At 49.4% G+C, this 14769-nt stretch overlaps 1 protein-coding gene across 2 annotated transcripts; it reads left to right on the top strand.

Moving 5' to 3' along the window:
- The first annotated feature begins 562 nt into the window (after nt 1–562).
- Nucleotides 563–14045, top strand: Dbnl (drebrin like). Of its 2 annotated transcripts, none has more exons than XM_013355977.4 (13): nt 563–735; nt 5058–5113; nt 7167–7279; nt 8274–8348; nt 9431–9577; nt 10384–10461; nt 10699–10850; nt 11019–11067; nt 11386–11479; nt 11747–11842; nt 11946–12058; nt 12446–12554; nt 13130–14045. In XM_013355977.4, exons 1-13 carry the CDS (start codon nt 653–655, stop codon nt 13267–13269), a joined length of 1305 nt encoding a protein of 434 aa, XP_013211431.1. In that variant the 5' UTR covers nt 563–652; the 3' UTR covers nt 13270–14045. The 2 variants fall into 2 exon arrangements, with proteins under 2 accessions (XP_013211431.1, XP_005319286.1); XM_005319229.5 differs by having other exon boundaries at nt 564–735; nt 12449–12554.
- Nucleotides 14046–14769: the final 724 nt, after the last annotated feature.

The following is a 14769-nucleotide window of genomic DNA, read 5'->3' as shown; positions in this document are numbered from 1 at the left end:
CATGTGAAGGTAAAGCACAAAGCGAGTCCTTTTCATTCCTCCACTACCCCACACTTAACCAAACTGCAGAGGAAGAAAAAGAAAAGTGAGAACGGGCACAAAAGCATTTTTTTTTTTTTTTTAGGTTTTGTAGCGGTGCGATCATCGCTTAGCATTCATTCACACGTGTATTCATTATGTGAACTGTACATGACTTATTCATAAATCAAACTTCTGGTGAGGATCCACACACTGGCTCGTGGGATCCGGTGTCGAGGAAGACTCGAGAATGCAGGCTCTCTTAAAAGTGCATTAACTCCGACAAGAATTAACAGAATTAAGCATCACTCCTGGAGCTACTAAGCGGTTGGACTAGAATCAGAGCACACTCTAGGCCACGCCTGGGGAGACCACCCTGCTGACGAACAGAAGGTGACAAGACTGTTCCTCTAGTTCGCCAGCGCCTGAAAAGAACAACCTCAAACCGCCTTCACCCCGAGGAGAGCCCAAAGGCTACGGTTCAGTCCCGCCTCTACTTTCACTTCCTGTCTCGAGGCGGGGCTTCCGGCTGTCAGAGGCGAGGCTTCCGTCCACCTGGGCGGGGCTCCGGCGGTCAAGGGAGGCTGGCCCCAAAAGCTGCATCGGCTGCGGCTCGGGGACTGTGGGGCGGACCATGGCGGCGAACCTGAGCCGGAACGGGCCCGCGCTGCAAGAGGCCTACGTGCGGGTGGTCACCGAGAAGTCCCCGACCGACTGGTGGGCAGCTGGGCGGGCCCGGAGTGGGTGGGGGACGCTAGCGACAGGCGGCGCGGCCGCAGGTGGTGCGAGGCTCACCTGCCTGCCCGCCCCACACCCCAGCTTTGTGCTGACCCACCCTTTTCACTGCTGCCGCGTAGTTCGTGAACGGGTGGAACGGCTTGGGAGACCCAGCCCTTTCCCCTGCACCCTCGACGCCTAGTGTCGGCTTCGCGGCCCTCTCTGTAGGACTTCGCTCGGTGGTATTTGCTGGCCTCGCCAGGTTCTTTTTTCCAGCTCTGGGACTTCCCTGGAGAAAGGGGTCCTCCGCAGCTCCTCCACCCTCGCCTGAGAAGGCGGAAGCATCGCTTGGGTTCTTCCGAACGCTGAGTTCAGGGATGGCCTTTGAGAGGGGTCTGACAGTCGGGCTGGGAAACATGAGCTTGCTCTGGAGGCTCAGACAAGGAGGACAGGTTGGGGGCTCTAGTTCCCTGGGAATGTGGATTTCAAGACCTCTGCTTCTCTTTTCTTGTGTCTGAATCATGGGAAGAATAAAAATAGTATACTGGCCACCTATTTAGAAAAAAGTCAGGTCTTCCCTCCACCACTCCCCGGCAGGTTTTGGGAGGCTATTAGTGTGTAGGTCCCCTTATGCAGTTGATGAAACTACAGTACTGGGAGCCTGAATCTGAAGTTTATGGGGGTAACCCTGGGTAGCCCCCATACAGATCAACTCTCTGCCCTATGCATAGCTGTAAGTAATTCTCTAGTTCTCTTTTTCACTTTCCCATTTGCTTAAACTGTTTTCACTGACCAGTTTTTAGTGCTTTCAGTTCTAAGAAATATGCTTAGTATGGTAGATTTAGGTAACCAAACTTGGAAATTAGAAACTAGAACTTGGGGGTGGAGTTGTGGTGGGACCACCCCCACCCTGTGGTCAGCACTGAGACCTTCTCTACTGAGTCTACCCTACTGTGTGGGTCCTCATGGACTCCCTTTCATTGTTCTGGGGTAGGCTTTGCTGCTGTAACCAGCCACCTCTCCTTGTCTAAGTGCTTTCTTGTCTCCTTTATACTTGCCTGGTGCCTCGGTCTTCTCAGGAACTGTCATTATTTTTGTTTGTTTGTTTTGTTTTGCCTTTTTTTTTTGTATTGGGAATTGAACCTAGGGATGCTTTACAACTGAGCTACATCCCCAGTCCTTTTTATATTTTACTTGTTATAGTAAGTTGCTGAGGGCTTCACTGAGTTGCTGAGGTGGGGCTCGAACTTTCAATCACCCTTCCTCATATCTAGAGTCACTGGTTACAGGCATGTGCCACTATGCCTGGCGAACTGTCACTGGTTTGAGTGTGATACCTCACAGCCCAGCTGGTAGTGCAGACTTCCCTTGTTTCTAGTCTTTTCTTGGGTTTCTTACCAAAGTTGTCTACTGCCACCACAGCCTGGTTCTGACCTGTCCTATCTACTCTGTATTCCTCCTAGACCTGCTTAGCCTCCTCTTACCATACTCTGCTTGGATAGCCATGCTGTTGCCCACTTACTCACCTCCAGGCTCCTGAATAACTGCAGATTGTGTCAATTGCATGAGCCCCTGGCCTCCAACCCTAATTGTCACAGCCATTTAGGTAGTTACTCAACAAACTGAGGCAAGTCCCCTTTCACTAGCTGAAAAAGATCTGGACTGTCTTACTTCCCTACCCATAACTCTGCAGTGACTTCCCGTTGCACATTGAGTAAAGCCCAGACTCCACCCCACTGACTTGCCCTATATAACCCTGTTTTGCCCCTCCTGTTTACCACACTGTGGCCACACCTGCTCACTACTACTCTACCCTTGCCTTTCTCTTCCTCAAATATGTAATCTGGTTCCTCTTCAGAGTCCTTGCTTTTGTTACTTCCTCTGCCGGGAGCACACTTCCTCTTCATCCCAGGTATGGGCATGCCTTCAGGTCTCTCCTCTGAGGTTTCCTTCTCAGAGACTTCTGAATTCTGAGCTCCCTGACTACAGTCACCTTTTCCTCTCCTTTAGTTTCACTTCCTTCATTTACATACCCTGTGGATTTTCTTGTCACTTTTATCTCTTCAGTAATAGGGGTAGGATGAACTTGTCTCTTTCCTTGGTGCCTGGTACAAAATTGTTTTGTGTATTCAAAGCTCAGATGAAGGGTGGACTGAATGATATAGAAGAAGCAGTAGAGAATATCAGAGGAAGAAGAGCTGATCTCCAGTTTGATGGGTCATTAAAGGTTTCATACAGCAGATGGCATTGCATCAGGCCTTAAGGCCAGAACCACAGCCCTATTAGCCCTCTAACTTGGATCTGTCTCTAGTCTCCTCCCTTCAGATCTTGATGAGATTGTTCTCATCTGGTTCATTGTCTCATCCTGTGCCTTTTTTACTCTGTGGCAGTACATTAGCCTAGGTGTGTGGTCTATCTCTCTTGTTAGAAGGCAGGTTCCATGGGCGGAGCCTTTGGGGATTGTTCATAGCTGAATTCCTATTGCTAGTAAACAGTAGGTTCTTAGAATACATATTTGAAAGAATGATGGAATGTAAGGCTTTATTTACATGCCACACATCCTTGCTATGCACAGGCCAGTGCACCAGATTTTTTCATGTTTTGAAAGAAGAGATGGGAATGTACCTCTGAACTGGGAACAGTCTTGAAGGTGGTTTAGAGTGGAACTCGGGGAGAGGGGAATGAAGTTGGAGGGATAGGTGGCAGATACTAAGTTGGATTTATTAGCTGCCAGATCTCTTCTTAGAAGAGATAAGCTGCCATCTTCTGTTCCCTGCTGCTTGTGCCAGTCCCTGTGCCCTGGCAGCCAGGCCTTGTGGCCATCAAGAGGAATGGTCTTGTTGGGCATGGTGGTGCACACTGGTAATCCCAATAGTTTGAGAGGCTGAAGCCAGAGGATTGCAAGTTCAAAGCCAACCTCAGCAACTTAGTGAGGCTCTGAGCAATTTAGCAAAACCTTTTCTCAACACATTAAAAAATGGCTGGGCATGAGGCCTGGTGCTTAAGCACCCCTGGGTTCAATCCCTGGCACCAGGAAAAAAAAAAAAAAAAAGAGAGAGAGGAATGGCCTTCTTTCCCCCCACAGAAAGTTCCACCAACTCAGGCTGACATCTACTACTTTCCAAATCTTTCTTCATATTTCTCTGTGGTCCTCCCCCCTTCTATATTCTGTTTCCTCTCCTGATAAGCAGAAGCTCTTTTCTAATGGTCTGCCTCCTTCCTACTAACCAGGTCCACTGGGCATGGGGTTTGATTTATCTTTCTCAGGCATATGCATCCGCCCAGTGGCATTGGCATTATCCGTAGAGCTTCTGTCTGTTCTTCCTCCAAAGCTGGAGAGATGACAGATACTGGGCTGGATTTTATCTTGACTTTCTTTTAGAGAGATCATTACCTCTACCCTATACCCACCAGCACTGTCAGAGGTGTTAAGTTCTTGCATGATTGGTACTGATGACTATGATTACACTATGGGGAACCTCAAGCAAAATTTGCCTCTCGAAGGCCATCTCTCCAAGGATGTTCTCCTTGAGTAACCCTTGTTCTTCATAGTTCAGATTTAATAAAATTTACTGTCTTTTCTCACCACCTCTGGGGCACAAGTTTGTAAGCCAAAATTTTTTCAGAGTCTTATAAATAATTAGTATTATCAGAAAGAAAGGCAGCCCAGTGTCAGCCATGGACAGTTAAGTTTCTACTAGATAGAAAGTCTGCATCTTGCCCACAGTTCCTTTCTGTAAGAGGTTGGTGGGTCACTGGTCTTAATTGACTTCTTGTAACATTGTCCCTGTGGGTTCTGATACTGTACACACCTATTAAAATATGAGTTTTCCAGGAGACTATCTGAGGGAGACCTGCCACACCACCCTTCAGGCTTCACTAAGGCAGGGCAGATGCCCACCTGAGTGTTGGCAGCCTCCAAGTTGCCTGGTGCATCTTTCTCCTTCCTATCTACTTACCTACCTCATTTCTATCTCTCCTTTGAGATGCTTTGGATTCAGAAATATATATGTATCTTTTGTCTTTTTAAGTTCATGAACCTGGTAGCCAGATGAGTATTTTACACATAAATGTGTGGAATGTTATCATAAAACTCAACAACTTACATTTTCCTTTAAGTAGGTGTGTGCATCCTATCTCCATGGCTTTTTCTCTCACAGCAAGTCCCGTGATTAGTCAGCCTCAGCATGGCCTCAGACATGAGAACCTGTCTGGCAGGTCAGAGTGGGGCAAAGCAGAGTCTGCATCTTCCCTGGTAGGTGTGGTGAAGGCAGATGGAGCCCAGGGTGCTGACCACTGTACCCACTTTTGTTTTATTTCAGGGCTTTGTTTACCTACGAGGGCAATAGCAATGACATTCGTGTGGCTGGCACAGGAGGTGAGTATCCCTCAAATGGACTCTTAGCACCAGGAGGCCAGAGAATATGGTGTATAAAGGAAGAGGGTTTTGACTGTTACTGGTCCATCTCTTTGGCATTTCTGCTATCCCAGCAGGAGAAAAAGGACTCAGGCAGACAGGTTTCCCTTGCATGTGACTCCACTGCAGTCACATCTCCCCTTTCTGAGCGTAAGAGTAGGAAACTTGCCTTCTGCAGACCTATCCCCACATTAGCTCCATTGAGGGATTCCTTGACCCCCTGATTAGGATATGAACCAACACAAGGCAGGTCTAGGGACCAGAGCTCTATCAGTCCTCTGGGCAGCATGGGTTCTGGCCCTTTACTGGATACTTCTGGTAAGCTTTGGGTTTTAGATGTTTGTGAGTGAAAACATTCTTCCTCAACATTTTATCCCTGGATACAGGGAAGTGCTGCTCTTTCTGGAGAAGCTAAGTGAAAGTAGCCAGCCCTCTCCAGATCATGGGCAGTCTGTGCCCAGGAGACTTCAGCTGGGTGGATGCCGGCTAGTGCAAGTACAGAAGCCCCACAGACCTTCTCCTCTGCCTCTTCTCTGCCCTTACCATGGGCAAGAGCACTGGGAAGAGGCAGTGTCACTGCAGGTGATGATGGGGACCTCAGTATGGGCCGTTTCTGCAGGAAGAACTGGCTCCTGGCCACCACTGGGCAGAAATTGTCAAGTAGGCTGAGCTAGAGATGATGTGGTATGAACCCGAACTGATACTCTGATCCCTCCCCATGCTCAAGGCCAGCATGCCTATACTCTGAGGTTCACCTGACTTCCTCCCACTCCCAGTACTGAGCAGAACGTGGCTGTGTTGTTCATTGAGTGCCTGGAACAAGTTCTCTGCTTGGTGGAACAAGTTCAGTTTTAGTGACAATTATCAATAGAAAGCCCTTCCTCCTACAAGCTGTTTTCACTGATGCATCCTCTTTCCAGAATGGGCACTGAATAGGCATCTCACATGACATGGTAGGTGCCTGAGAGTTGCAGGGATCAGCAGTCTAAGTGTTCTGCTATTGTTGCCAGTGACATAAAGCAGGACTATGCTACCAATGCAGCATTGACTGCCCAGGTTCTATGGAGTCCTGTAGCTAAAATACCTGACCCAGTTTTTCCTTTCAGCTTTGGAAGTTTGGGGTTTGAGAATGAGTGTCATGGAGAATGGCTTATGCAGCCCATCCTACTCCCAGCATCTGAGACTCTGAGGACCAAGCCAGTTGTTCAGTTGTGAGATGTTACAAGAGATCTGACCCTCTGGGTGACTCTGATGTCTAAGTGAACATGTGGCTCCCAGTGGGGGTGACTTAGTAGCCCCACTATCCTGGGGCCCTTTGTGGAGTCCAGGGAACAGTAAAATTGATGTAGAGATCCTTCACTTTGATGTTTGTGATCTGTAGTAGAAATGATATTTTTAATTTCCAGAGATTTCTTTGAGTTTCGAAGAGTGGTTTTTAAACTAGTGTGGGTTTAAAAAAAAAAAAAGTCACTTGAGGTGCTTGTCAGAAAATTCAGTCTCCTACCCAGGTGTAGTAGTGGTGCACGCCTGTAATCCCAGCGACTTAGGGGGCTGAGGCAGGAGGATAGCAAGTTCAAAGCCAGCTTTAGCAACTTAGCGAAGCCCTAAGCAATTTAGCAAGACCCTGTCTCTAAAGAAAAAAGGGCTGGAGATGTGGCTCAGTGGTTAAGCACCCCCGGGTTCAATCCCTGGTACAAAAGAAAATGCAGTCTCTCAGGTCTCACGAGCTATGCTAAATCAGCCTAGTGTAAGTAGTTTATTTTGTTTTTATTTTTATTTTATTGTGGCATTGGGGATTGGACACTGGCCCTTAAGCCTGCCAGAAGTGCTCTATCACTGAGCTATACCCCTAACCCCAGGAACCTCATTTTAAATTCAGCTCCCAAGGAGGATTCTGAGGTGGATGGGGTAAGAAGCCCTGGTGAATAGTGGTTTGGGTTCCCTTACTGATGAATCAGGCATTAGGGTGGGCAAGGGACACTGGCCACTTCTAACCCTCTCTGTGACTCTGCAGAAGGTGGTCTGGAGGAGCTGGTGGAAGAACTCAACAGTGGGAAGGTGATGTATGCCTTCTGCAGGGTGAAGGACCCCAACTCTGGCCTGCCCAAGTTTGTCCTCATCAACTGGGTACGTGGACTCATCTCATCTAGTGTGACTGGGGAAAGTCCCTTGATTTATTTCTTGTTTTGACTTTTTTGGGGAACAGTGTATTTTACTGGCATGATTTATTAAACAGAACAGTTGAAAGCTGTTGAAATAGCAGAATAGTTAATTAATTCATTGTAGCCCAAAGGATAACTGTCCTTGTCAGAGGAATCTCAACAAGTTCAAAGCTAGCTTCAGCAACTTGGTGAAATCTAGTCTTAAAATAAAAATTTAAAAAAGAACTAGGCATGTAGCTTCATGGTAGAGCCTATACCTAATGTGTGAGGCCCTAAGTTCAATCCCCAGTACAGCAAAAAATAAACAAAATAACTGGCCTTGCTACACAAAATTCATTCTCTAATCCCAGAATTAGTCCTGCAAAGTGAAATAAAAATAATCAACAGAAGAAATTCCTGCCTCATTTCCTTCATGGTAATCCTTTTAGTGAAGCAGAAATCCTAAGGAGTGTGCAGGGACAGGAGATCCAGCAGAGCGTAACCCACCTCATTAGGAATGAAGAAAGCTCAGAAGCCAGATGCGGTAGTGCATGCCATAATCCCAGTGGCTTGGAAGGCTGAGGCAGGAGGATCACAAGTTTAAGATAGCCTCAGCAACTTAGCAAAGCCCTAAGCATCTTAGTGAGACCCTGTCTCTAAATAAAATATAAAAAAGGCTGGAGGCTCAGTGGTTAAGTGCTACTGGGTTCATTCCCCGATACCAAAAAAAGAAGAAAAAGAAAGCTCAGGAAACTCCCCCACAGTGGAAACCAGCAGCTGTCCTGCCCAGAGAACAGTTCCTGAGCCCCTTGGAGGTGTAAGAACTAAACTCGTTGTGTGACTCAGTTGGGAGAATGATAGCTACTTTGAGGGGATTCTGTTTGGGGAGATAAAGAAGCTGCTATGTCCCTGGGAACTTGTGGAAAGGGAAATGGCTTTGGGAGGAGGCCTGGGTCATGCTGGATGTGCTTGTGTTGCAGACAGGCGAGGGTGTGAATGATGTACGGAAGGGAGCATGCGCCAACCACGTCAGCACCATGGCCAACTTCTTGAAGGTGAGGGCTACACCAAACCTGCTGTCCCATAAGAGGCCTCACAGGATCAAACACCCCAGGTTCCTGGGTGCATCTGAGTTGGAATTGGAGCTGGAGTCAGGAGCATGCTATTGACTAATGCTCTGTTTGGCTCTCAGGGCATGAGCAGAGGCTGCTCCTCTGGTGACCCAGGTACACTGGAGGTACATAGGAGGCAGGGATGTGACCAGATAGAAGGTTTTTCTCAACAGAGCAGAATTAAGGATCATGCTGGAGCTGATCCAATGGGAAGGGCTGGCCCTGGGTTTTGTTTTGTTTACAAGTACTCTAGATAGTTTAGCAGCATTGTCAGGATTTGGAGAAAGAAAAAGGATGCTTGTGCCCACCACCATAACATCATTTTAGTGTATTCATTTTCAGCCCATTTCTGCAAGTATTCACATCAGTTGTTCTATGGTCACCTTTTTTTCAATTTCAAAAGCAGTTATGTTGTAATTAAGATTTGTTCATTTGCTAGATGACCTTTTTGCACTTCTTTGATTACTAGCAAAGAGACATCTTTGATTCCCAGTTCTACAAATACATTTTCTGATATGCCTCAGTGTTTCCATCTAGTAGCTGAAAAGGCTTCCAAGTTTATTTGGTCTAGCTGGGCATAGTGGTGCATGCCTGTAGTCCCAGCAACTCAGAAGGCTGAGGCAGGAGGATCACAAGTTCGAGGTCAGACTCAGCAACTTAGTGAGGTCTTAAGTAACTTAGTGAGACCTTGTGTCAAAATAAATAGGTCTGGGCATGTGGCTTAGTGCTTAAGTGCCTCTGGGTTCAATTCCCCATACCAAAAAAAAGTTATTGGGTCTAGTATAACAGATAATGAGGTCATGGGTCTGCTTCTCAGGAAGAACTTGGTGGCTGACTGGGCATCTCCTGAGCTGCATCCGGAACTATTACAACACAGAGAGGAAGGGCCTCAATTCCCAGCAGCCAGACAGATGCCTTGCCGTCTCCTGTGGGCAATGGTGGTCCCTGCTACGTGGATAGTCATGAGTTTTTTCATCCACCCCTGTGCTTGCAAAGCTTATCTTTAAGTGCTGCTTCTGCCACAGGGGGCCCATGTGACCATCAATGCACGAGCAGAGGAGGATGTGGAGCCTGAGTGCATCATGCAGAAGGTGGCCAAGGCCTCCGGGGCCAACTACAGCTTCCACAGGGAAAGCAGCCGCTTCCAGGATGCAGGACCCCAGGCCCCAGTGGTGAGTGCTGCCTGCCCATCACTGAGCTCTCATTGCTGAGTACTTGAGGATGGGGGCCAGTAGTCTATATGGTTCCCAGTGTCTATGTAGTTGGACTCCTCATGCCTGGCTTCCATAGATGGTAACCATACTTGCTGGTTGGCCCAGCCATTCCAGAGCCTTTGTCTGGAGCCAGCTATGTATGGTCAGGCTGGAGGCTCTTCAGGAATGCACAGATATAATGGTCCAGCCATTTCCCAGGGTCACAGTGCCAGCAAATCTTTTGTGGTCCCTAGCAGGAACCATTGTAGAGGAACTTCAGATGGCATCAGAGCAGAGCCCTACCCACCCACATTATAGGAAGACACCTGTAGATTTGTAGTCCTTACACTGAGTGGTCAAGTTGATAGTGGGGAACTGTAGCATCAGACATACAGTTGGGTTCTACAATAATTCCTGTGGACAATGCTGTGCCGGTCAGCTCTCTAAGGGGTAGCTCTGGCCAGAGGCCTGCCTTAGAACTACCTGGTCCCAAGGAGTCTGTAGACGGGACCTTTCCTGCCTTGGCCCCCATGCACAAGGGCTAGGTGCCACCAGAGACCCCTCCAGTGTTCTTGGGATTCAGCATCACTGCTGGGGCAGATTCCTGGGCCTCTTTCTGGGCACGTGGTATCTGTCTCCTTGAGGGTGAAGGGCCAGGCTCTTACGTCCCCACTGAGTCCACTTACATGCTCTTATAAATCCTTTCCACCCTACTCCTACCTCTGTACCTCGGGGCCTGTTCTTCCACCCAGGGCCAGGTCTCTAGCATTTGCTATCCCCCATAGGGTTCTGTGTACCAGAAGACCAATGCCATATCTGAGATCAAGAGAGTTGGAAAAGACAGCTTCTGGGCCAAAGCTGAGGTAAGAACCATGGAGTAGGGGCAGGCACGCTGATGAGCATGCTACACAGGCATGTAGTGAGTGTTCTACCTGATCTTTTATAGGTAGTTAAAGTAAGGCGTAAGTGGATTAAGTCACAAGGCATGTGAGGGATGTGCTGTAGTGTCTTTCCTCAACCACATGCCTGTGGGACCTGGTTCAAGGCAGGGGGTGAGGCCAGGGGTCAGTGTAGGGTTGAGTGGCCAGCCCTCCCTACAGAAGGAGGAGGAGAACCGCCGGCTGGAGGAGAAGCGACGGGCTGAGGAGGAGCAGCGGCAGCTGGAAAAGGAACGCCGGGAGCGGGAACTGCAGGAGGCTGCCCGCCGAGAGCAGCGCTACCAGGAGCAGCACAGAGAAACCAGCCCCTCAAGGTAAGCCCACCATTCACTGGGCTAGGGTGCTGGCCTCATGGTGGGGGGATCCCTTGGGTGTCCCTGTGTGCTCACTTAATCCCTCAGAGGCAGGACAACTGAGGGTACAGCATGAGGGGCTGCTGAAGAGCCTTAGCTGTCTTCCCCGACTCTGGCCCTTCCCAACAGGACAGGTGAACAGCAGCAAGAAGTGGTTTCGAAGAACAGGGAAGAGCAGGTTAGTCTTGGCATTTTCTCGCAAAGGGTCTGGAAACTTTCTAGTTTGGATCCATCACATGTCAAAGCGCCTGAACTCAGATTGAGGGCTCAGCTCAGATTCCTGAGATATATCTGGGCATATCAGATATGCCAGTGGGAAGGAAAACCAGGAGCAGAAACTTCTGGCATGGATTGCAGCCTAGTCCTGGGAGAGGCCCTATCAGCCCCTAGGCTTCTTGGCCCCGCTGTAGCCTTCAGGGCCTACTTGCTGGGGTAGGGAGCAGTGATGTGAGAAGCTCTTGAGTCTTACTGCTCAGGTCAATGTGTGCTCCCCTAGGTGTTTTCTGATCAGCGGACTGCACACCCACGGGAGATTTTCAAGCAGAAGGAGAGGGCCATGTCTACCACCTCCATCTCTAGCCCTCAGCCAGGTGGGTCATCCCTCTGGGCCTGGTCACAAGACAGGTAGGTGTATTGGAGAATGACAAGGAATAAGTGAGGAGAGTAGCTTTGGGCTGAGGTGTCTCCTCCTACCCATATGGCTGTGCTGCCTGCCATCTCTCTGCACAGCCCTGGAGTGTCTGTACCCGTGCTAGCTGGGGCCAGCTCCCTTGGGCTGCTCTAACAGACCAAGTGGGTGTGTGGGTGCCAAGAAGTGGTTCTGAAGTGGTGGGGATGTTGTTTGTGGGGGTTTGCAGGCAAGCTGAGGAGCCCCTTCCTGCAGAAACAGCTCACCCAACCAGAGACCTCCTTTGGCAGAGAGCCAACTTCTGCTGTCTCAAGGCCCAGAGCAGGCAAGGCATTTATTATTCTATGGGACCCTGGAGGGGGACTATGGTGGAGAAGGGAGGGTTGTGGGAAGGAGAGGAGTCAGAAGCTGCTATGTCCTCTATGCAGATGTCTGTGAGGAGCCAGCAGCCAGCATTCCTCCAAGTCTGGTGCAGGCAGAAGAGGAAGCCACGTACGAGGAGCCTCCAGAGCAAGAGCCCCTCTACGAGGAGCCCCCAATGGTGGGTTCTCTATAGTGGGGTGGGGCAATAAAGGAGTCACAGGCATGAGTTTTCTGTGACACACTAACGGTTTTGAAGCACTTATGGATTCTCATTCAACTTTTGAAAGAACCCCATGCTATAAATTATGTGAGCCAGTGCCCATGTGACTAATGCTGGGTGAGGGAAGCACCTTGTAGTTTGGGACTACAAAGGCATTTGCACTGTCTTTCAGCCTCTATATCTTGGGGAGATGACTGTGGTGCGGGTGTGTTAGGACAGCAGTAGCCCCCAGCCTTATGTTGCCGCTCACCCTGTGTGCTGTTACCCCCTTCTCAGGCCCCAGCTTGACCTGAGCCACCTAGGTGAGAAGGCTGAGTCTGGGTTAATCCCATCTTTCTCTCTCAGCAGGTCCAGCAGCAAGACACTGGCTCTGAGCACATTGACCACTATACACAGGGCCAGGGGCTTAGTGGGCAAGGGCTGTGTGCCCGGGCCTTGTACGACTATCAAGCAGGTAAGGTGCCCTACCTGGCTGCCACAGATCATGGGTCCTGAGATTAGGAGTTAGGAGCAAATGACTGGGGCTCTGTAGGGAGACAGCACCAAGGGTGTTGGGAAACAAAGAGGAAGGTGGGAGGTAAGTTTGAGGATGGAAGCCCCACTGGAATTGTGATGACCATGGCACTGAAGTTTCCATCCTAAGACAGCCTGGGCCTCCCCTACATACTCTAGCCAGCTGCTTACCATCCCTTCACAGGAACCCCAGTTGCCATCTTGTATAGCCTCCAGGTCTGACCAGAGAATGGAGCTGACTTCCCAGAGGAGACCTTGGGGAAAGGGCTGAGGGTCTTTGGGGAGCAGCCTTTTGTAGAAGTGCTCTGTAGGAAGATGTTCCCAGGTGTAGGGGGCGGGCATTGCAGTACTATTAGGCTCTGTATGGTTTGTATGACAATGGGATGTGACCAAGGAGAAAGCAGACAGCCGAAAGCTCTAGTGCATGAGGGGATGGGGCTGCCCAAGAGGCACACAAGTATTGGAGACTTGTGAGCAGGGCCCCTGATGTAGCACCTGGGCTTAATCTTCCTGCAGCGGATGACACCGAGATCTCCTTTGATCCTGAGAACCTCATTACTGGCATCGAGGTGATCGACGAAGGCTGGTGGCGTGGCTATGGACCCGATGGCCACTTTGGCATGTTCCCTGCCAACTATGTGGAGCTCATTGAGTGAGGCTGAAGCCCATCTTTCCCTTCCCCACCCAGATGTGGCTTCCTTATTGTTAAAAGAGAAGATGCAAGAGTCAGTGTTTGGCACTTCCAAGAATGGAACCACAATGAGGAAAAGGCCTCAGGGCTCCTCTGGCTTGGGTGGTTCAGCCTCTGTCACCCCAGATGCAGCAATAACCCAGTGATTCACAAACACACTTCCTGCAACTTCCCAGATCCTTCCACTAGTGTGGCTCTTCACATCTGTGGGACACTAAGCTAAGCCCCACCCATAGTGAGCCCCCAGGTAATCTCTGCCTGAAGAGAGTAAGTAGTACTGCTAAGCCAGGTCTCTGAGCAGGAGCATCTGGAGCAGCCTTCTGCATTTGCCTCTTCTTTCTTTCTCTCTGGCTTCTAAAGGATGGTGGCTGTAACTATTTAGAATGACCTTTGGGAACAGTGAATTTAGAGAATTGCTTTTACCAGTCTATGACCAAAGTCAGTGGACCATGATGAGTTTGACAGCAGGGAGTTATTGTCTTACTGGAACCTGCCTGGCCCCACTCCATTTCTGTCCCTCTGTTTGGGCCTTGGGAAGTGGGGATGGGATGACCAAGCTCCCATTTCTGGGTATGTGAAAAATCAAAGACACGATGTGTCCTTGCTGTCTCCCTGTTTTCTATCCCAGCCTGTGTGTCTGTAGAACAAATCCAAGAATTGCAGTTTGGTACCCAGGCTCCCAGTTCTGGTCTTACCTGCTGTAGCTTGCCACTCCTATGTGGAAACAAACCCCAACTGGAAGTCTGCATCTGCTTTGTGTCTGGGATGGATGTGTTTGTGTGAGTGAAAATGCACATGCGTATGCACGGTCCTATCCTCAGACCTCAGTGACCAATTAGTCAACTAGGAGAGGCATAAATGTTAGCATGTGACTGAAATTGGAGCCTGCCTGCATTTTAGTTCCTCTGGAACTAAAAGGCAGTGCAGCTCCCTACCATAAGGAGTTTTTGCTATATGGCACAATACACATGGAGACCTGCTCAATAACTGGGCAATAAGGTCCTTGTGCCTAGGAGGTGCCCAATGGCATGCTTGATTCTGGGCCTCACCTGCTGGCAGCCTAGGGTGAAGGCTGCATGAGGAAAGCAGTGGTCAAGCCTGATGTTCCCCAGTGCCAATCCTGCCTGTCCCTTACTTAGGCTTCCCCCCATTCTACTATAAAGATAGCAAGCCATGGCAACCTTATGAATCTGGCCTGTTGTAAGCTGTGAGGCCCCATGGGCTTGTCTGTGCTCACCAGGAGGTGGGGCTTAGAGATAGTAGAGAACCACTTGTTCTCTAAAGAAAGGAAGCTCGCCAAGAAATATTGCCCTGTGCTTCCTTTGGGGAGGGCTGGGTCACTTAAGCTCCTCTCCCTAAAGTACCCTAATTCAAGAACATGGTTACCAAATGGCTTTAAAGCTTGAGGGTTTCTTTGGAGTACAGGTAGTCACCTCCCTGGTTCAACCCCAATAGCCAGGTCTGG

This window comes from Ictidomys tridecemlineatus, chromosome 2 (genome assembly GCF_052094955.1).
Source record: "Ictidomys tridecemlineatus isolate mIctTri1 chromosome 2, mIctTri1.hap1, whole genome shotgun sequence".
In the NCBI taxonomy this organism is placed as follows: domain Eukaryota; kingdom Metazoa; phylum Chordata; class Mammalia; order Rodentia; family Sciuridae; genus Ictidomys; species Ictidomys tridecemlineatus.
This window is presented reverse-complemented; position numbering and strand designations above follow the sequence as displayed.